Source organism: Sciurus carolinensis, chromosome 16 (assembly GCF_902686445.1).
Source record: "Sciurus carolinensis chromosome 16, mSciCar1.2, whole genome shotgun sequence".
NCBI lineage: Eukaryota > Metazoa > Chordata > Mammalia > Rodentia > Sciuridae > Sciurus > Sciurus carolinensis.
Window position 1 is genome coordinate 64,094,321 of NC_062228.1, and position 19,112 is coordinate 64,113,432.

At 59.5% G+C, this 19,112-nt stretch overlaps 2 protein-coding genes across 2 annotated transcripts in view; both read right to left on the reverse strand.

Annotated features, from left to right (window-relative positions):
- Positions 1-19,112, reverse strand: part of LOC124967140 (leukocyte immunoglobulin-like receptor subfamily A member 6) — a 140,441-nt gene that overhangs the window by 43,726 nt on the left and 77,603 nt on the right. Inside the window, 1 exon segment of the mRNA XM_047529196.1 lies at positions 693-743. Coding sequence (XP_047385152.1) covers positions 693-743 — 51 coding nt within the window.
- Positions 10,243-19,112, reverse strand: part of LOC124966983 (leukocyte immunoglobulin-like receptor subfamily A member 6) — a 35,110-nt gene continuing 26,240 nt past the window's right edge. Inside the window, 8 exon segments of the mRNA XM_047528896.1 lie at positions 10,243-10,379; positions 11,596-11,646; positions 12,148-12,447; positions 12,708-12,989; positions 13,196-13,495; positions 13,570-13,851; positions 14,003-14,038; positions 14,229-14,400. Coding sequence (XP_047384852.1) covers positions 10,243-10,379; positions 11,596-11,646; positions 12,148-12,447; positions 12,708-12,989; positions 13,196-13,495; positions 13,570-13,851; positions 14,003-14,038; positions 14,229-14,400 — 1,560 coding nt within the window.

Consider the following 19,112-nt stretch of genomic DNA (forward strand, 5'->3'; position numbering starts at 1 on the left):
TAGCTGAGTGTCCCTGGGCTGCCTTGTGCCTGCTGAGGTCCCCTTGTCCCCCTCCTGGCAGTGTGGGTCTGAGTGGTGTCCTGGGCTAGTGGAAGGACAGGGCGTGTAGACTCTGGGCTCATCAGGAGGCCCCTGTCCCTGGGAGGAAGGAGGTGTGGCTGTCCCCTGTCTGAGCTTGAGGACTTTCATCTGGGGTAGGTCACACCTGGGGGCTTCAGATGCAGTCCCCTGGAGTGAGGGCAGAGTGGTGACAGGGGTGAGGCTGGAGCCTGGGACCCGGGGCCTGGAGGGGACAGGACCCATGTGGCCATCCTGCAGCCAGTCCTCTCCCTCTGATGTGTCCACATGACCAGAAATGGCCCTGACTCAGGGATGAAGGGGACGCCCCTCCACACCTTGTTGGGAGGAGAGGACTGGCTACCTCTTGGTCTGGGGCAGCCTAGGGGAGGTGACAGAGGGGACAGTGCCTGCAGGTTCAGGTCCTGGGGCTTCCCTGGGTGCCTCCTCTCCAGCAGGGACAGCCAAGGTCAGCACTGAGGGGAATTGAAGGTCAGGGCCAGTCCTCTCCTCTGCACGTGGGGACTCTGAGCCCAAGGGGAGGGGCTGTCCAGGTCAGCGTGTCCAGAGGAGGCTGCTCCACCCCAGCTCAGCCCTGTCCTGGGACCCACCTCCTGCCAGAGCCCCTCACTTACCACTCTGGGGTCCTGGGTCCGTGGGGGTGAGGGGCTGCTCCTCAGGGCCTCCTGGGGTGGGTGGGAGGTGAGGGCTGGGCTGCCTGCTCCCCATTCAGCTGGCTGCTCGTCCCCAGGTTGGGCCCCAGTGTCACCTGTGCCTTGACCTCACCCTCATGCCTCGAAGCTCTGAGCCTGGGACTGGGGTCCCGACACCATCTGCCCCTGATCCTCTTAGGGTTTGAGAAGGAACCAGAGATCCTCTGGGAGTCTCAGAACCGCAGGGTGGAGTAGGTGGAGAGTCCTGGCTCCCTGTGAGCTTGAGTTCTAGGACCAGCCTTGGGGTGGGACTCAGGCCTCCAGGCAGAAGCCCAGGCCCTGAGGGCAGAGCTGGTGTTTCAGGCAGCAGCCTGGGTCAGAGGGTCTCTGCACGAACCTCCTGAGGAGAAAAGGCTTTAAAAGGCGGTCTCCTCCTCAGGGCTGAGAGGACACCTCTGTCCTGCACACCTGAGCAGCCACTGCAGAGGTGGCTGCCCTTGAGTCCTCAGCAGACCTCACCAGGACGTGCCTCCAGCTGGCCTTCCACTTCCTCAGGCACCTCAGCTTCCTGTGCTCAGACCCCAAGTCCTGCTCATGTGACCAGCAGGGCGCCCCTTCCTGAGTGTCCAGCCTGGCAGCTGATGAGGGCAGCAGGACCAGCCAGCCACGCCCACCTGGACGAGGTCCCTGGGTGTCCCTGGACGGCATGGCCCAAGGGCAGGACAGAGGGTCCCTGAGGGCAGCACAGAGGGTCCCTGAGTGCTGGGCAGGTCACACTGGCCCTGGTCCCCTGGCTGGGTGGTGGCTCATTGTCCCCTGGAGGGAATTTCCCAGTGGCTCATCACTCTGGCTCTGGCTGCTGTTGATGCTCTAGAATCAGGAGCTGCTAAGAGGAGGACGGCAGAGGGAGGGGCAGCTGGGGAGCTGGGGACGCCTTGGCCCTGCTCGTGCTGCCGGCTGGCCCTGCTCACCAGAGCATCGTGTGGGCCTGGCTGACCCCAAGCCCCTCTGAGGCCGAGCAGCCCGAGGCCCTGCTCACGGTTCTCAGTGGTGCAGCTACAGCAATGCCTGGGTCACTAGGAAGGTGGTGCTGGGAGGAACGTTCATGGCATTGATGGCCACACTGAAAACACAGGAAGATCCCAAATACAAATCGAAATGCACTCAGATGGCCCTGGAAGACAAGGAGCAAACTAATTCCAAACTCAGAACGAGTCAGGAAATTGTCAAGGCCTGCTCCTTTCTCTGCCCCCACTAAGCCTGCTATTGAGTGCACAGGGTCCCTCTTGATTGTCCTCATTCTCTTGTATCTCTCCTCCTTTCATTCCTCTGGGTCACTTCAAGTGTCTTGTCCTCAGGGTCACTGATTCTTTCTTCTATGCTGTCAAGTCTTCTGTTGAAGCTCTTTCTAGAATTTTCACTTCAGTCACTGGATTAACTTCAAACTATCTCATTGATCCTCTTTATGGCTTTAATTCCTTTTTTGGACCTTCTATGTTTTTTGTGTATTTTGTTTTCCTTATTTTCATTTTAATTCTCTTGTGGCCACTGAGCCACTTTAGGATAATTATTTTGCTTTTCCCCAGGTAGTTTGCAGATCTCCATGTCCTCAGGGTCAGTTCCTGGTAGGTTCCTTAGTTCCATGGGTGGTGCCACCTGTCCCTGATCATTCATGACCCCTGTGGCCTTGCACTGGTGTCTTGAAGAAGTAGACACACATTCCAGCCTTTGTAGACAGGCTTTGGCAAGGGCCGCCATTGCCAGTGTATGATTAATGTGAATTGTCACCGTGACTGGATTAAGAGATGCTGGTGATTGAGAGGCTTCTGGGTGTGTCGTTGAGGGCCTGTCTAGGGATGATTGGAATGTGGACAGTGAACTGAAGTGGAGACCCTGCCTCCGTGTGGGCAGCACCCCCACAGGATGGTGTCTAGGATAAAGTAAAAGCTGGAAGAACAAGGAAGCAGATGCAGATGCATTCCTGACTCTCTCGAATGGGTTCTGGATCGCTGCTCCTATTGTCTGAGGACATGGGACCCTCCCTTCTTCACTCTTCCAAAGCAAACTCTGACACTGACTCTAGAGGGAGTCTCCAGAAGCCGTGGTCTTGGACTAGGTAGGGTGGCACTGTTGTTCTGGGACTCCCTCCCCTTGGATGGGCGGCTGCTGGTTCTTCCAGGTCTCCAGCCTGCAGACAGCCATTGTGGACCATCCACCTTGTGGTCGTGTAAGCCAATCAAATAATCCCCTTTTAATGATCAGACATCCAGTTGATTCTGTTCCTCTAGAGAGCCCTGAAGGGTACAGCCAGCAAGCCATCCAGAGACTCCAGGTAGGTGTCATGGTGGGGCCTTCATATGGGTTTGTCTCTGGAGTCCTGGGGCAAACTTATCTGAGCCTGTGTCTGTAGGTGGGTGGACTTGGGTCTGGTACTGGACCCCCTAGTGTCAGTGGGGTGGACACGATGACTGGATGTGGAGGGAAGGCCTGAGCCTGGGACTACGGGGCTGGCCCGAGGCCTGGGTGCACAGGGGCCACATGGAGCTGAGGAGGGCCGTGAGCCAACCTGCAGCGCTGTGGGAGGCTGAAGCATGAGCCCTGGGAGCAGGGAGAGCAGTGCCTGCTGTGTGCAGGGCCAGGGCCTTTCCCAGCCACATCCAGTCTCCCTGGAGGGGCAGCAGGACACTGGCAGAGCCCATGGTGCATGGGGCCCTGCTTCAGTGGTGAGGACTGCGCACCTCTAGGGAAACGCAGCTGTAGTTTGCTGTATTGCAAGGAATACATAGAGGACAAGCTGCTTCCAGAACTCGTCTGAGTTCTAGAACAAAGCTTAATAATACTGACAGGAGTTCAAATGTATTGAGCACCAACAATGGGAGGAAACACTGTCTGGCGTCAGTCACAGGTTACCAGACAGGCAGTGGAGCAGAAACACAGCTCACCTCCACAGAAGCCAACCTGGAGTTGATCTCATGCTCCCGGGCCCCCCACAGTGACCCGTGGATTGCTGAGGCCCTGAGGTTCCTCTGCGAGGTGTGTGGTAGCTATGCCAGGTGCCCAGATGTTAGAATTGGTAGAGAAAGACATTACAACAGTTGTTCTCGGGGTTCAGGGGGTTGCTCAGTGGTAGAGCACATGGGTAGCAGGTGTGCGGCCCTGGGGTAAGTCCTAGCACAAAACAAACCCAACTATTGATTACAACTGAGTTCTGTATTTTCAAAGTTTAGCACATAAATAGAAGATGTTATAAAAAGTCTGTGTTTGCAGGGAGGGACTGAATGGAACTTCTAGAGATAAAACCTTCCATTAAGAAATAACCAGTCAAACTAAGAAGCTTTCTCTCAGCAAAGGAAACTATCAGTAATGTGAAGAGAGAGCCTACAGAGTGGGAGAAAATCTTTGCCATTCCTACTTCAGATAGAGCACTAATTTCCAGAATATATAAAGAACTCAAAAAACTCTGCACCAAGAATAGAAATAACCCAATCAACAAATGGGCTAAGGAAATGAGCAGACACTTCACAGAAGAAGATCTATAAGCAATCAACAGATTTATGAAAATATGTTCAACATCTCTTGTAATAAGAGAATGCAAATCAAAACTACCCTAAGACTTCATTTCACCCCAATTCGAATGGCGATTATCAAGAATAGAAGCAACAACAGGTGTTGACGAGGATGTGGGGAAAAAGGTACACTCATACATTGCTGGTGGGTTTGCAAATTAGTGCAGCCACTCTGGAGAAAAATGTGGAGATTACTTAGAAACTTGGAATGGAACCATCATTTGACCCAGCTATCCCACTCCTTGGTCTATACCCAAAGGACTTAAAATCAGCATACTACAGTGATGCAGCCACATCAATGTTCATAGTTACTCAATTCACAATAGCCAGATTGTGGAACCAACCTAGATGTCTTTCAATTGATGAATGGATAAAGAAACTGTGGTATATATGCACAATGGAATATTACTCAGTCACAAAGAATAATAAAATTATGGCATTTGCAGGCAAATGGATGAAATTGGAGAATATCTTGCTAAGTGAGATAAGCCAATCTCAAAAAACCAAAGGGAAAATGCTCTTGCTGATAAGTGGATGATGATACATAATGGGGGGTGGGAGGATGGAAGAATGGAGGAAGGAGGGACTGTATAGAGGTAAAACAGGGGTGGAGGGGTGGGAGGAAGGAAAAAATAACAGAATGAATCAAACACAATTACCCTATGTAAATGTGTATTACACTAATGGTATGCTTCTACTTCATCTACAACCAGAGAAACAAGTTATACCCCATTTGTTTACAATAAATAAAAAAAAAGAAGTAACCAGATGTGAGTTAAACACTGCAGTAGGAGAGAATAGTGAATTGAGCTTGAAGACACAGCCATAGACACACCAAAAATGAAAGAGAGACATAGTGTTACATTTTTTCATGAGAAAGAACTTATTGTTTTTATTTTCATGAGGATGGACATCCTGCCTGGGTGAGATGGACCCTAGTGCCTTGCTTTTTTCTGCTGGCTAGAGAAGTTCATCAGGGCTGTTGTATTTTTGGCCCTTTCTACATCTTTTGAGAAGTTTCTGTTCAGCTCCTTTTCCAGAATAGGAAATCCTGTGGTGGATCAACTGTGGAAGCCACGTGTGAACAGTGCCGAGGCTTCAGCCCTCAAGGGAGCTCAGTCCAGGGAATCCCTAGAGCATGACACTGACCTCCAGGAGCTCAGCCAGGGGCCTGCAGCACAGGACAGAGCAAAGCCCCCTCGCTGTCCCAGGGGAGGGAGGAAGCCTGTGCCACCTGCTGGGCTCTGCCATGGCCACAGCTCTGTGTCAGGAGAGGGGTGAACACAGCCCTTTGGGGCCAGTCCTTCCCTGTCCTGGGCCTTCACACCAGCAGCCAGGAGGGGGACTGCCCGCCCCCAGCTTGGACTTGTGTTCCTAGGATGGGATGTGTCAGGATCCAGGGTCTCTGCAGACCCTTCAGACAGAGTTGGGTCTCCTCTGACCACATCCCCTGTCTGCCTGATCTGTCCTCATCCCTCCAGGGACACAGCAGCAAATACCCCTGGAGGCCTCCCGAGCTGGCCCCCTCCAGGTGAGGGTGACCTGGGCTGGTCGTCCCCTCTCAGGCCTCCCTGGGGCTCCATCTGTCTTTCAGCCTGTGCATGTCACAGGGTTGTGAGCCCCCGGCTAAGGCCAGTCACCTCCCAGCCCTGGAGATGCTGTGGGGAGATGTCTGCTCCCTGTTCAGGTGAAGGCAGAGCAGCAGACCCTGAGCACCTGGCTGTGCAGCTCACCTGGAGCTTCATGCTGGACATGAGCCCAGAGAGAGAGAGAGGGAGAGAGAGAGGGAGAGAGAGAGAGAGGGAGAGAGAGAGAGAGAGAGCGGGAGAGAGAGAGGGAAATTGAAGAAAAGAGAAAAGGTGGGCACGATGGCCCTTGCCTGTAATCCCCGAGACTCAAGAGGCTGAGACAGGGGGATTCAAGTTCAAGGCCAGCCTCAGCAACTTCATGAGGCCCTAAGTAACTTGGTGAGACCCTGGGTCTAAATTAAAACCAAAGACGGCTGGGAAGAGGCTCAGTGATGAAGCACCCCTGGGTTCAATCCCTGGTACCATAAACACATAAGTAACAAGTGTCCTGTCAAGATTCTGCAGTGGGGTTTGTCTTGTACCAATCTTTGCCCCATTGATCTCCCTTTTCCACCCAGCACACCCTCTCCCCTGTTCTGAGAAACACCCAGTCGTTCCTGCCCCTCTGGGTGCACTTCCGCTTGGGCCTGTGGTCATCTCCACCCAGTGCTGTGTGTTCGCCTCTGGGAACAACCTGTGGGTTTGAGCGCTGTGTCTGCAGGGCAGAAGCTGATCTTTAAAGTTCCTGAGGTTCTGCAATCCCTGCAACTCTGCAGACGGAGGCAGGAGGATGGCAAGTTTGAGGCTGGTCTCAGCAGTTTAGTTAGGACCTAAGCAATTAGCAAGGCTCTGCCTCAAAATAAAAAAAATAGAAAGGACTGGGGTTGTGTCTACAGAACCCTGGCTGCAGATTCTGCGACCAGAAGAAAAATTGTCTGGTTGTCCTCGTCCCTTGCCCTTGTGTCCATGGGCATTAATACCCTTCTCTGACCCTCAGTTTCCTCTTCTGGAGGAGGTCCTCACAAACCCTCACTGCAGAGGGAATTGGGGTCAGTGGTGGAGGGTGCATGGGAAGGTCTCCAAATGGATGATCTGCAAAGCTCCTTGGGAAGTGCTCTGGGGAGGCTGGGACCTGGGAGGATCCAGGCTTGGGGCCCAGGTCAAGGTGGACGAATGCTGTGTCCACTGAAGGCTCAATGCTGGGTGCTCTGTCCTTGTCACAGCTCTGCAGGAGAAGGAGCTGCACAGCCCACCTGCTGGGCTTTACCACAGCCTCACTGACCAAGAAAAACCGGGCCAGCTCCATCCACTGAAGCCCTTGGGTCTCCCCTATGTGGGACATAAATCCTTAGATGCACTGTGAAGCTCCCATCCAGAGGAAGCGGCTCACAGTGAGACAGAGAGCTGACCCTGCACTGCTGGACCCTCACATGCCCCACTCCTTAGGTATCCTGAAAACCCCGTATAGAGAAACCACCACCCCAAGGGAGATGCTGAGAGACCTGGTCAGAGCACATGATTCAAGGTGCACAGCAACCAGAGCAAGAGATTCCTGGAGCACACCAGCCAGAGCAGGGGATTCCAGGTGCACACCAGCCAGAGCAGGGGATTCCAGGTGCACACCAGCCAGAGCAGTGGATTCCAGGTGCACACCAGCCAGAGCAGGGGATTCCAGGTGCACACCAGCCAGAGCAGGGGATTCCAGGTGCACACCAGCCAGAGCAGGGGATTCCAGGAGCACACCAGCCAGAGCAGGGGACTCCAGGTGCACACTGCAGACAGCTGGAGGAGCCCATGTCCACAAGCATGTCTTCTGCAACATCAACATAGGAGGATCCTGCGTCCTGCAGGATGGGGGCTGCTGATACAGAGAGAGGCTGGGCAAGACCAGAGCCTCAAAGGGTCCCTTGCTTCCTCAGAACTATGTGTATGTCCAGTGTTAGTGACGACCTGTGCTGAAGACCAGCATGTAACTCTCTGCTGGCATCTTAAGCCTCTGTGCACAAATAGCTGTAAAATGCTGACCAAGAGCACCTGGAGGGCTGAGAGGAGACCTCGTCCCCCAGGGTTGCAGTCTCCTCAAGCTGGGTCCCTGCACCTCCCCTACCTACTAACAGGTGTTTTAGGGCTGGCCTAGTCCAGCACAGGTCCACCCATCAGGAGGTGGATCCCAGGCAGCACAGGACAAGACACAGCTAGAAATTCAGGGCCACACTCCGAGCCCACAGGGCAGGGATAAGGAATGATGAGACCAGGAATCTAAGACAGTAACACTGAAGGTGCCCAGCACTCTGGCTGATAGAGTGACAGCTCACAAGAAGAGATGGGCATCCCAGGAAAGTGCCTCAAGCAAGCCCACCCAGAGACCAGAAAGGCTAGCATGGGCGGGAGAAGACCACTGCAGGATATCGCAGGGTGGCACCACGGAGGGCAGACTCTCAGCTCAATGTTGTAGCAGTGGAAACGTCAAGAGTGCTGAGACCAGAAGCTCAAGGGACTGAGGGACACAGGTGTCACCTGTGCACCCCGGAGCACCAGAGGAGGAAGGGGAAGGACACAGCGGACTCAGAGGGTTCAAAAATGACTGGGGTTCCCAGTACCCATGGGACACTGAACCCCAGACCCAGGAAGCTCAGGGGCACCCCACAGGACTCAGGCAGGAGCACCACCCTGGGCACTGAGCTCAGGCTGCAGGAAGCCAGGTAGTGGTGGAAACCTCACCACCTGCACAGGGAGGGACACAGGCTCTGCCAGGACCACTCAGAACCCAGGGGGCAGCTGGAGGCTGGGAGAGAGAAGGGAGGAGAGAGAGAGCAGCAGCCCCCAGCCCTGCCCTGCCAGGTCCCCTCCCAGGTGGAGACAGAGAGGAGCTGGCTCATGCCCACTCTAGGGGACCTGCTGGCAGCTGACCTGCCCTGAGGAAATGCTAAGCCAAGGTCCTGGGTCAGCACACTGACCTCCAGCAGCCACGTGGACTACCAATGAAGGGCAGGCCTGGTGGGTGCTGAGGAGCCCCGCCAGCTCTGGAGGGGACGCTGTGCCATCCTGTGCCCCACCCAGGAGAGGAAGCAGAGGGAAGCGTCCTAAGTCACTCCCAGAGGCCTGCAGCATCTGACACCACACCACACAAGGACTTCCCGGGGAAGGACAGCACCCTGGACATCCCCATGGACACAGGGCACAACGCTCCACAGAAGAGGCCCTCAGTGCACAGCATCCCAGTCCAGCACACCACCTCCTGACTGGGTCCCCAGAGGCCTGGTCACCTAGTGACGTCACTGCCTGGGGCTCCGTGTGAGGCCCTGGGTGGTGTTTGCAGGACAGTGTTGCCCAGTGATGCGTTTCTCAGCAGGAGGGCGAGGGCTCAGGGGGACACACCTGCTCAGCAAATCCAACCAGCAGGTGCAAAAGAGTCACACAGCGTGACCAAGGGGCGCGTGTCCCAGGTGTGCAGAGCAGTTCATCATCCAAAGTCCATTAATGTGATCCATCACAGCAACGGGTGACAAGGAACGTGCCCTGCAAGTCACCTCACAGCTGGAGGAAAAGCCCTGCTCAGGGTCCACAGCATTTGTCAGAGAAAAGCCCTCAGTGAGTCAGGAGAGGGGCAGAGCCTCACCCTGACTAGGAAGAGCCCAGAGAGCCAAGGCCCAGGTCCCAGCTGAGGTGAGAAGCCACCTGCTCCCACTCCATCAGGGCAGCCAGGAGCCCCTGAGGCTCCGCCTTGTGCTCCTGTCCCCAGGACCCAGGGACAGGAGTGAGGGGAGCTAGGTGTCCGGGTGGGAGGAAGGAGGGGATCAGCTTGTTCACAGTGTCACCATGGGCAACGCGAGGACCTAGGGATTCAATGAAGAAAGGAAACCCTGCAGGACCCAGGGAGCCATGCCAGACAGGGGACTCTAGAAGTTCCAGCTGGATGGTTTCTAAGACCCGCAGTGAGCAGAGGAATCTGGACTTAGAGCCAGCACTTGGGTGACCTGGTGATACCTGGGCACGTGGAGGTGGCCAGGAGGGACGTGGACAGTAACAGCAAACACTCAGCAGGACTCCCGGGTTTTTCACATGACTTTTTCAGAGCCATGCCACAGTACCAGCACCCGTTACTCAGTCCTCAGACACCAGCCTGTGGCTCCACCTCCCGTGTTTCAGGGAAGCTGCACAGACAGCCCCCGAGGGGGACAGGCTCCTGGAGGGCTGCAGAGAGCGGTGGGCCAGCCCTGTGTGCTCACAGCACTGTGGGGAAGACTGTGCAGCCAGCACCCAGCCGTCCTGACCCAGCCACCTTTGCTGCCTGGACAGGGTCAGGGTGCAGCCCCAGCTGAGCCAGGTGGTCTGCAGACCTCTGGATGGTCCTTCATCTCCCACTCTGCACTCTGGGTGCTGCCTGTTCTCTGCTGTTCACCTCCTGGCTGCATCTTGGGTCCCTCTCTGGTCATACTGAGCCTGAAACAGCAGGATCCCGAGGACCACCAGGACCAAGGCAGCCATGGCCATCCGGATGAGGTTCCCCACTGTGTAATCCTGGGGAGGGGAGCCTGGGAATGTGGACACACAGGGCAGAGGTCAGGGCAGACCCAAATCACCCCAGGATCCCCCACATCCACCCAGGAAAGCCGCCCCCCTAGCCAGCACTGGACCCTCAGAACCAGCCCCAGGGCTGAGAATCCTCCTGACTCCCTGTCCTGGGGTCTGAGCTGCTCTGTGATGGGCGGAAGGTCTCAGTGTCTCCTGAGAATCAAGGTAGAGGAGGGGCTGTGTGAAGTCGAGGACCCTGTCCTGCCTGGACCCCCACCCTGGGCTCTTCTCACACAGGACTCTACGGAGCCCCTGAGAGCCCTTCCCTGCTGCTCGTGTCCCCTCTGCTCCTCTCCCTGGTTCGTCACCCTCACTGTGCTCTGTGAGTTCAGCACTGTGTCTGAGTCACGCTGGAGCAAGTTCAGCTGAGCCCCAGAGCTCAGGGCTGGTGGGGAAAGTGGTCCCTGGTTCAGGGGTTCTGCTGTCCTGTGTGCTCTGCCCAGCCTGGGACTCTGGACCAGGTGGTCATGTTCCCTGGAGAGGAGTTTCCACCTGTTCCCCAGCTGAGGGCCCAGGGCCAGCAGTGAGGGCTGGTTCTCGGGGCCCACAACCCCTGTGTCAGAGGAGGAGGAGGAAGAGCAGGAGGAAAAGCTGGAGAAAGGCTCTGACCCTGGACAGGAACCTCCTGGCCCCTCCCAGTCCCTGGACATTATGAATGAAGAGAGGCCACTTCGCGCACAGCATGCTGGGCCTTGGCAGAAGTCACCTGCAACCCTGTCCATCACACCACATGGCCTCAGTCCTCTAGGCACAGAGCTATGAGGAAACTGAGGCTCACCCAGGTCCCCAGCAGGAGCAGCAGAGCTGGGGCCTGAGCTGGGGGAGTCTGACTTCCAGTCTCCTTCCCTCCACCAGAGCTCAGCCTGAGCTGCAGGGAAGGAGCCTGGACACCCTGATGGCCCTGAGCCCTCCCTGCACAGGGTCACTGTCACTGCACAGAGGGGACAGTGCCTGCAGGTTCAGGTCCTGGGGCTTTCCTGGGTGCCTCCTCTCCAGCAGGGCACAGCCAAGGTCAGCACTGAGGGGAATTGAAGGTCAGGGCCAGGCCTCTCCTGTGCACTTGGGGACTTGAGCCCAAGGGGAGGGGCTGGTCCAGGTCAGCGTGTCCAGAGGAGGACCCTCCACCCAGCTCAGCCCTGTCCTGGGACCCACCTCCTGCCAGAGCCCCTCACTTACCACTCTGGGGTCCTGGGTCCATGGGGGTGAGGGGCTGCTCCTCAGGGCCTCCTGGGGTGGGTGGGAGGTGAGGGCTGGCTCCCTTTCTCCCACTTCGGTTGGCTGCTCGTCCCCAGGCTGGGCCCAGTGCCACCTGTGCCTTGATTCACCCTAATGCCCCTGAGTCCTGAGTCCCGGGCCCTGAGGTCCCCACCCACCCCTGTACCACAGACAGAGGTCTTGGCCCCTGGGATGGAGGCCTGTGCTGCTTCCTGTCCTGCCTTGTCCTGTGGTGAGGGGCCATTGCACCTGGAGACAGGTGGGACATTGGAGAGGGGTCCCTCTGGCCTTTCTGTTGGTGGTCTCCCCTGAGCCTTGCCAGCCACCCTCTGCCACCAAGTCCCTGCAGGGCTTCAGGACTGAGGCTTGGAGGGGAGGCCCAGGAGGGAGCTGCCCCGTCCTCTCCTCTTCTCACTGTCCCTTCCTCTGGGGTCTCCTCCGACCCCAGCACTGGGCTCCCCTGGGGACAGACCTGGAACTGACCGTGAGCACAGGAAAGAATGGGGACCTCACCTGCCACCACGAGCTCCAGGGGCTCACTGGGCTGGGACAGCAGGTAGGGGTAGTCACTGTTTGAGCCGTAGCACCTGTAGGTGCCCCCGTGGACCAAGGTCACAGCACTCAGCGAGAAGCTGGCTTGAGAAGGCGCAGTCCTCTTCTGCCCGGGGCGGCGCTGGGGAGGAGCCCCTGACCCCTCCTTGGACAGGAGGAAGGTGTCAAGCCCGACCTCAGAAAGACACTGCAGGGTCACATTCTGCCCCCAGGCCACTGATGGCCCTGGGTGGGCCCTCAGGGAAGGTTTCTGGTACATTCCTGGAAGGAGGAAGGCCTGGTGTGTGGAGCAGCCCCTGCCGTGTGCCCTTGACCTTGACCTGCCCCTGGGACTCTGGGTCCCCTTTCTCTGCACCTCTCTGTTTGGGCTTCTCCAGTTTTTCAGTGTCTCCGTCCCTCTCCCCCCGCCCCTCAGCCTCTGCTGCTGGACCTTTCCGCTGGACCCCCACCACTACCAGCCAGAGCCCTGGCCCAGCACCCGAGCAGACCACCAGGACGTGGGGACGGGCAGGGCTCCTCACCTGCTACCAGGATGTCCAGGGGAGCGCTGGGGGCTGACCACGTGGAGGAGAGGCTGTGTCCCCCATAGCATCTGTATCTGCCCCCCTGGGAGTGACCCACGGGGCCCAGGGGGAAGACGGGACTGTGCTGCCTGTCAAGGTGCGGGGGCACTGTGGGCTCTGAGTCCTTGACCAGAGCAAATCTGTCGAAGCTGGACCCCGAGTGACACTGGAGGGTCATGCTGTCCCCAGAGAGCAGCAGCGAGCCGGGCTGGGCTGTGAGGGAGGGTTGCCTGTACACACCTGAGCACACAACAGTGGTGTCACAGGGACACTCCGTGTGCCCGCTGGGGCCTGCAGGAGGGCATTCCTGGTGCCCACCCCACGCTCCTGCCCTGTGGTTCTGCCCCAGGAGATCCGGGTCACTGGGCAGCTCATCAGGGTGCCCTGGCTCACGGCTTTGGTCCTTCTGGGGCCCAGGAAAGGGTGGGGCTTGCAGAGGTCCTCACCTGTGACCTGGAGCTCCAGGGGGTTGCTGGACTGTGACCACAGGAAGCCATTGTGGCTGGAGGAGCCGTAGCACCTGTAGGTGCCCCCGTGGGTGTGGGTCACGGGGTCCAGGGAGAACAGGCTGAGCCACCTCCCCTGAGAGAGGCTCGGTGCCATGGGCTGGGGTGTTGCGGCTCCTCCCTCCTTCAGCAGGTAGGACGTGCCGGACGTGTCCCTTAGGCTGCACAGGAGGGTCACCTTCTCTCCCAAGGCCACCACGGGGCTCGGGTGGGCTGAGAGGAGGGGTGCGCTGTACATTCCTGAGGGAGGGGACAGCTCGTGAAAGGGTGCCAGGGGAGCCCACAGTGGGGAGGGGCCAGCTCCTCCCTCCTACCTGTCACCACCAGCTGCAGGGGGTCACTCTGCCTGGACCAGCTGCCCGAGATGCCATAGGCACAGTGGTACAGCCCCGCGGTGTCCCAGTGTGCGGATCCGAGGGGGAAGCTGGCCTTGTCACTGAAGTCCCACGGGGCCCAGGTGTCATATGCAGGGTCCCCAGCTTTGAACAGACGGTAGGTGTCCGCCCGCAGGGACCCCTGACACCAGATGGTCACTGGGCTCCCCGTGGCAACCATGGGGCCAGGGTCAGCCCAGATGAGGGGTTTGGGGAGGGTTCCTGAAAAGGAATGGGACCTGGGGTTCAGGGAGGTCTCCCTGCCTGCTGGTCAGCCCAAGGCCCTCAGACTGGCCACCACCGCAGGCCACGGACTCCCCTCTCCCAAGCCCCCAGGAGGCTCGCTGGCTGAACCAGGAGGCCTGAGACTCACCTGCCTCTTTCTTGACCCACAGGCCCCGACACAGCCCTGGAAGAGAGCAGGCCCTTGAGACGGTCCCCAGGTGAACCCAGGGGTCTCGGGACCACCACGGCGCCACGCCTGCTCTGCCTCAGCCGCGACCTGCGCGCCATCCTCTCCCTGGTCTGGTCCTCTGAGCCTGAGCTCCAGGCTCTCAGGGGCAGCCCGGGAGGGGCCCGTCCCTGTCCCCAGAGCTCACCCAGGCAGAGGAGGGCGGTGAGAGCAGGGGTCTGGGTGCCACCTGCCATGGTCCCGGTGGGCAGAGCCGAGCCTGGGGTCAGTGGCCGACGGCCTCTGGGCTGGTGTTGCAACTGGAGGTTCCTCTTCAGCGGCTGCACTGGAGGGGGCCGTCCCGCCCCCGGGGCTCTGGGCTGTGCGCGAGGACAGGGCTGAGGAAGCAGAGGTTCTGGACCTTTCAGAGCAGGTCTGAGCCCAGCGGCCCTGTGCTCTGCTGCCTGGCCTGTCCCCACCTCACCAGCCTGACCAGGGAGGCCTACAGGGCCTCAGGCAGGGGCCCTGCCCAGTCTCACTCCAGTTCTAGACCGTGGCCTGGGCTGCCTCCCTCTGCTGAGCTCTTGGGTGCAGGTTCTCTTCCTCTGCCGGGCACCCCAGGCCTGCGAGCGGTCACCACAGGCAGGCAGGCCCGGGAGCCAGAGCTGCCAGCGAGGCAGACCGTCTTCCTGGACACACGAGCCAGGGTGGACGGGGGTCCTGGGCGAGCTGTGTCGAGGACATGGACCCAACACGTGTGTGTCTCCACCATGTGGTGGTGGCTGGACAGCAGTAGATCCACAGGGAACACCACCGTCAGCAGGGCCAGAATGGACCCTCGCGGTCCCCTGGGTCGCGGCCCTCGTCAACAGGTCTGTGATTCCATCTTAATTTCTAACCTCTGAACCCTCAGGTCACACACCCCTCACACCATGATGTGTAAATAGGTCATGGAAGGTCGAAGACAGGGTCAGAGTGCCACAGGGTCGCAGGACGCTGAGCCAGAGGTGAGAGCAGACCAGCAGGACGTGGGACCAGGCAGGGGTCCCTCTCCTGCTACCAGGATGTCCAGGGTGCTGGGGGCTGCTGGGCAGAAAAGGTTGTGTTTTTGGTGCTGAGGATGGAACCCCGGGCTGCTTCACACGGAGCCACATCCCCAGCCCTTTCTAATTCTTTATTTGGTGACAGGGTCTCACTAGGTTGCTAAGTGCCTGGCTAAGCTACTGAGGCTGGCTTTGAACTCCTGAGCCTCCTGCCTCAGCCTCCCCAGCTGCTGGGATGACAGGGGTGCACCACAGAGCCCGACCCCAGAGAAGCGTTTTAAGGAGCAGTCCCACAGAGTTGTCCCATCCAGCAGAGGATGTGGGCTGACAGGGGTTGGGTTTCAGGGTCAGCTTGGAGGGGGCCGTGGTTGGTCCTCGCAGGCAGAAGAAGCCACACGCTGCTGAAGCCCCACGGGGACAGAAGTCAGAGCTTGCCCTCTGTGGAGGTTCCTGGGCAAGGGCCCTGCCCGGGACCAGGTGCCTGGTGTTCAGCCGTGGGGTGCCCTCCTTCCGCGGGCCCTGAGGAGGGTTCCCATGGGGTCGGTCAATCCCCGTGTCTGGTGTTCTGATGTGACGCGCGTATCCTCGGGTCCAGGTCTCCTGACTGGGGCTCCCTGAGGGGTCGGCAGGCCCGGGTTCCTCACCCACTGGTGCCCCGTGGTGCGGCCGGCGGATGGTGGCTGTTTACGTGCACCGACGCGGCTGGACTCCTGTGCCTTGGCCCCTGTGCTCATGGAAATGCAGGGCTTCACAGGTGGAGTAGTTGGGGTCGTGCGCCTGAGAGCCGCTGGTCCCTACCGCGAGGGTGACTCGGAGCAGGGCAGGGCCTGCCGTCCCCCAGGAGGCCGAGGGCAGAACCTCTCTGACCGTCCAGGACTCAGCTACAGCTTGGCACCTGGTGGGCCAGCAGGAGGGGCTGCAGGAGGAGGCCGAGGTCACCCATCTGGAGCTGCCTGGGACCTGGGCGCCCGGGGGTCCCAGGTGAGGCCCGGGTCCAGGGCACCTTGAAGCAATGGGCTTCAGGAGGAAGGGCCTGGGCAGAGCTCAGAGGGACAGCAGGAACAGGGCTCTCTTCTGGATGCTCCGCCACACAGGAACGAGGGACTCCCTGGGGGACCACGGCGGCGTCCGCCAGGCCGACCCTGGAGCGCTCTGGTCGGCCCTCTGCCGGGTGGTCCCTGGGGTCTGTGGGCTGATGGCCCAACGGGTCTGCCCTGTGGAGGAAGGAGGGGCTCCTCGTCTTCCTGGGTCCAGGCTGTGGACAGCAGCCCTCCATGTCAGGTGGGCTCAGGGCGCGGCCGTGAGCGGGGTGGATGCGGCCTGTGTCCCTGGGCAGTGTCGTGTGCAGCGTTGGCTCTAGAGCAGGACTGTCCTGTGCAGCAGTCGAGAGCATCTCTGGCCTGAGTGTCAACGGCCGAGGTGCCGCAGAGCTGTGGACGGTGGGCTGGGGAGGGACGAGGTGGATGGAGGGTGGGACCAGGGGCGGGGGAGCCGGCTCTGCAGGGTTGAGAGGACCAGGCTGGGCCGGGCCAGGAGGGCTGGCGTGGCGGCGTGGACAGGGCGTCTGGAGCCTTCTCCAGGCCTGGGCTGTGCCGATGGCCAGGGGTCGTGGGCAGGAGGGCTCCGGCTGCACTGCCTGGCGTTAGCCCTGCCGGGGAGGAAACGCCCAGGGCTGGGGTGCCTCCCCTCCATGCTGGGCTGGCGGGAGCCACCAGCGGGTGTCACAGGACAACCCAGGAGAGGAGCCTGGGAGGTGCTGGGAGACTCAAGGCCCCACGGAGGGGCGCCTGGTTCCCTGGCCCGAGCGGGGCTCTGCTTCTCCATTTCCTCCCGTCTCCCCGCTTGTTTCAAGTCCCCTTCGCTCCCGAGTCCCCTCTCCCTCTCAGCTCCCTCCTCCCATGGGTGGGACCCCGTCTTGGACAGGAGCCCCAGGCCCTGGTTAAGGAGCCACGGAGCACCGATCCAGAGGCTGCCACCGAAGACGCCACGCAGGGTGACAGTCCTGGTCAGCCTCGAGGGGACGTCCCCTGACCAGTCTTCTTGTCCTGCTTGTTCCCACTGCAGTGACCTCTGCTCTCTGTTGGTCCGAGGACCTGGGTGACTGGGGCGTGGTCTCCAGTGCCTGGTGGGGCTGTGAGGACCGTGGGGGGGAGGCTCTGGGGTGGTGAGGGTGACAGTGTCGCAGAGCCCGGAGCTGACGGGAGCCACACTCCAAAGCCTGCTCCTGCTGCTACCCCAGAAGAGGGAGTGGGGTGCACGCTGGGCCTGTGGGCGCAGCCCAAGCCAAGGAGAAGGTGCTGGAGGAGCGGGGACCCAGGGAGCAGGCAGAGCCGACGCTGAGCGGCTGGGGCCTGATGGGCTCCCTCTCTGAGGAGCTGAGGACTGAGCCTGGGCCTGCTGGTGGCTGGGACCTGACCTCCACACAGGGACCTCAGCCGTGGGCTTTGGAGCCTCAGGCATCGCAGGGGTGGCGCCCGCGACTCCAGCAGGGCGGCCTGGGGAGAAAGCAGGCGCTGCAGGAATCTCAGGCTCGTGCAGTGGTGAGTGAAAACCTCAGGAGCCCGTTCCACAGCAGGAGGAGACGGTGGGTAGAAATCAGGGACCTGGAAGTGAGACCCAGGCAGGCCCAGGACGGAGCGGACTGGAAAAGAGCCCCGAGGACAGTGCTTGGAGAGAGAGCCCCGACTCACCAGGTCCCCAGTCCATTCTGAGTTTGAGGAGGAGGCAGACGCCAGTCACAGGCTGCACTCGTGTGGTCACAGAGGCCGGGGAGGCTGAGGCAGGAGGATCCCCAGTTCAAAGCCAGCCTCAGCAACGCAGCCAGGCCCTCAGCGACGTCAAAGCTCAATGAGACCCTGACTCAAAGTACAAAGTACAAAGTGCTGGGGCTGCGGCTCTGTGGTGGAGCCCTGGGTTCAACCCCAGTCCCGAACATGAGAGGCCAGGGTGGGGAGGCGCATGGCGGGAGCGGATGGAGGGACCCAAGCTCTGCTGGAAGTGAAGGAGACCAAGGCAGCGGCAGCAGCGAAGGCTCTGGAAAGAGCTGGTCCTGGAGTCGGGTGGGGACTCCAGGTGACTCATCCTGAAGACCAAGGGCCATGGAGCGAGCGGCACAGGCAGCAGACACTGCAGAGCAAGGAAGCTCAGGACCTGGCCCTCCCCACGAGGGGCCACTAGCTGGCAAACCCGTCAGAATTGGCTTTGGCAGGACTCTGATCTGGTGGGCGGTTAAAGCAACCGGGGGGTCCTGGTGAAGAGGACGCAGCTGCTGCTGGCAGCACCGCACGGTGGGCTCTGGCTGCCCCGCTGCCCCAGGCCGCAGCTCCAGGGGCTGTGGCAGATCTGGGGCCCTGGTGGCACCATGGTGCTCACCTGGGAGAGCAGGGGCCTGCGTGTCCACCTGCCTGCCAGCCGCCCTCAGAGTCCCGGCCAGGGTGGCTCTCCTCCTGATGGGCGTGCCTAGGGCTGCAGCGGCCTCCCAGGGAGGACTTGACCAAAGGCAGTTTTCACTATCATTTATGTAGTGGGACCTGTTTGAACCGGGCCTCATGGGTACTGGGCCTGCTCTACCACTGAGCCCATCCCAGCCGCGTCTTTTAGGTTTGGAGACGGGGTTTGCCTCAGCTGCAGAGACCGGCCTTGAACGTGTGATCTCCTGCCTTCGCCTCCCAGGGAGCAGGGATTACAGGCATGTGCCACTGTGCCAGCTACCAAAAGTACTCAGGACAGAGCTCTGGGATGCCCTGACTGGAGAAAAGGGACTCTGTTTGGACAAGGAGCAGATCAGGAATCCTAGGGAGGAGGAGAGGGGAAAGGGGAAATGCAGGAAGCAAGGGCTCCCACAGCTCCCGGGTATTCCAAGGAATAGAGCGGGACGTGTGTGCACGCACAGGATGCATGCTCGGAGAGACCCTCACTATCTTGATTAATTTTTTTCCTAGGTGTTTAAAATTTTTTTAAAGTTATTGTGATTGGAATTGTGTTTTTATCATGAATGGGTGATGAATTCTGTCAAAGGATTTCTCTGCATCTAATGCAATGACTAAGTG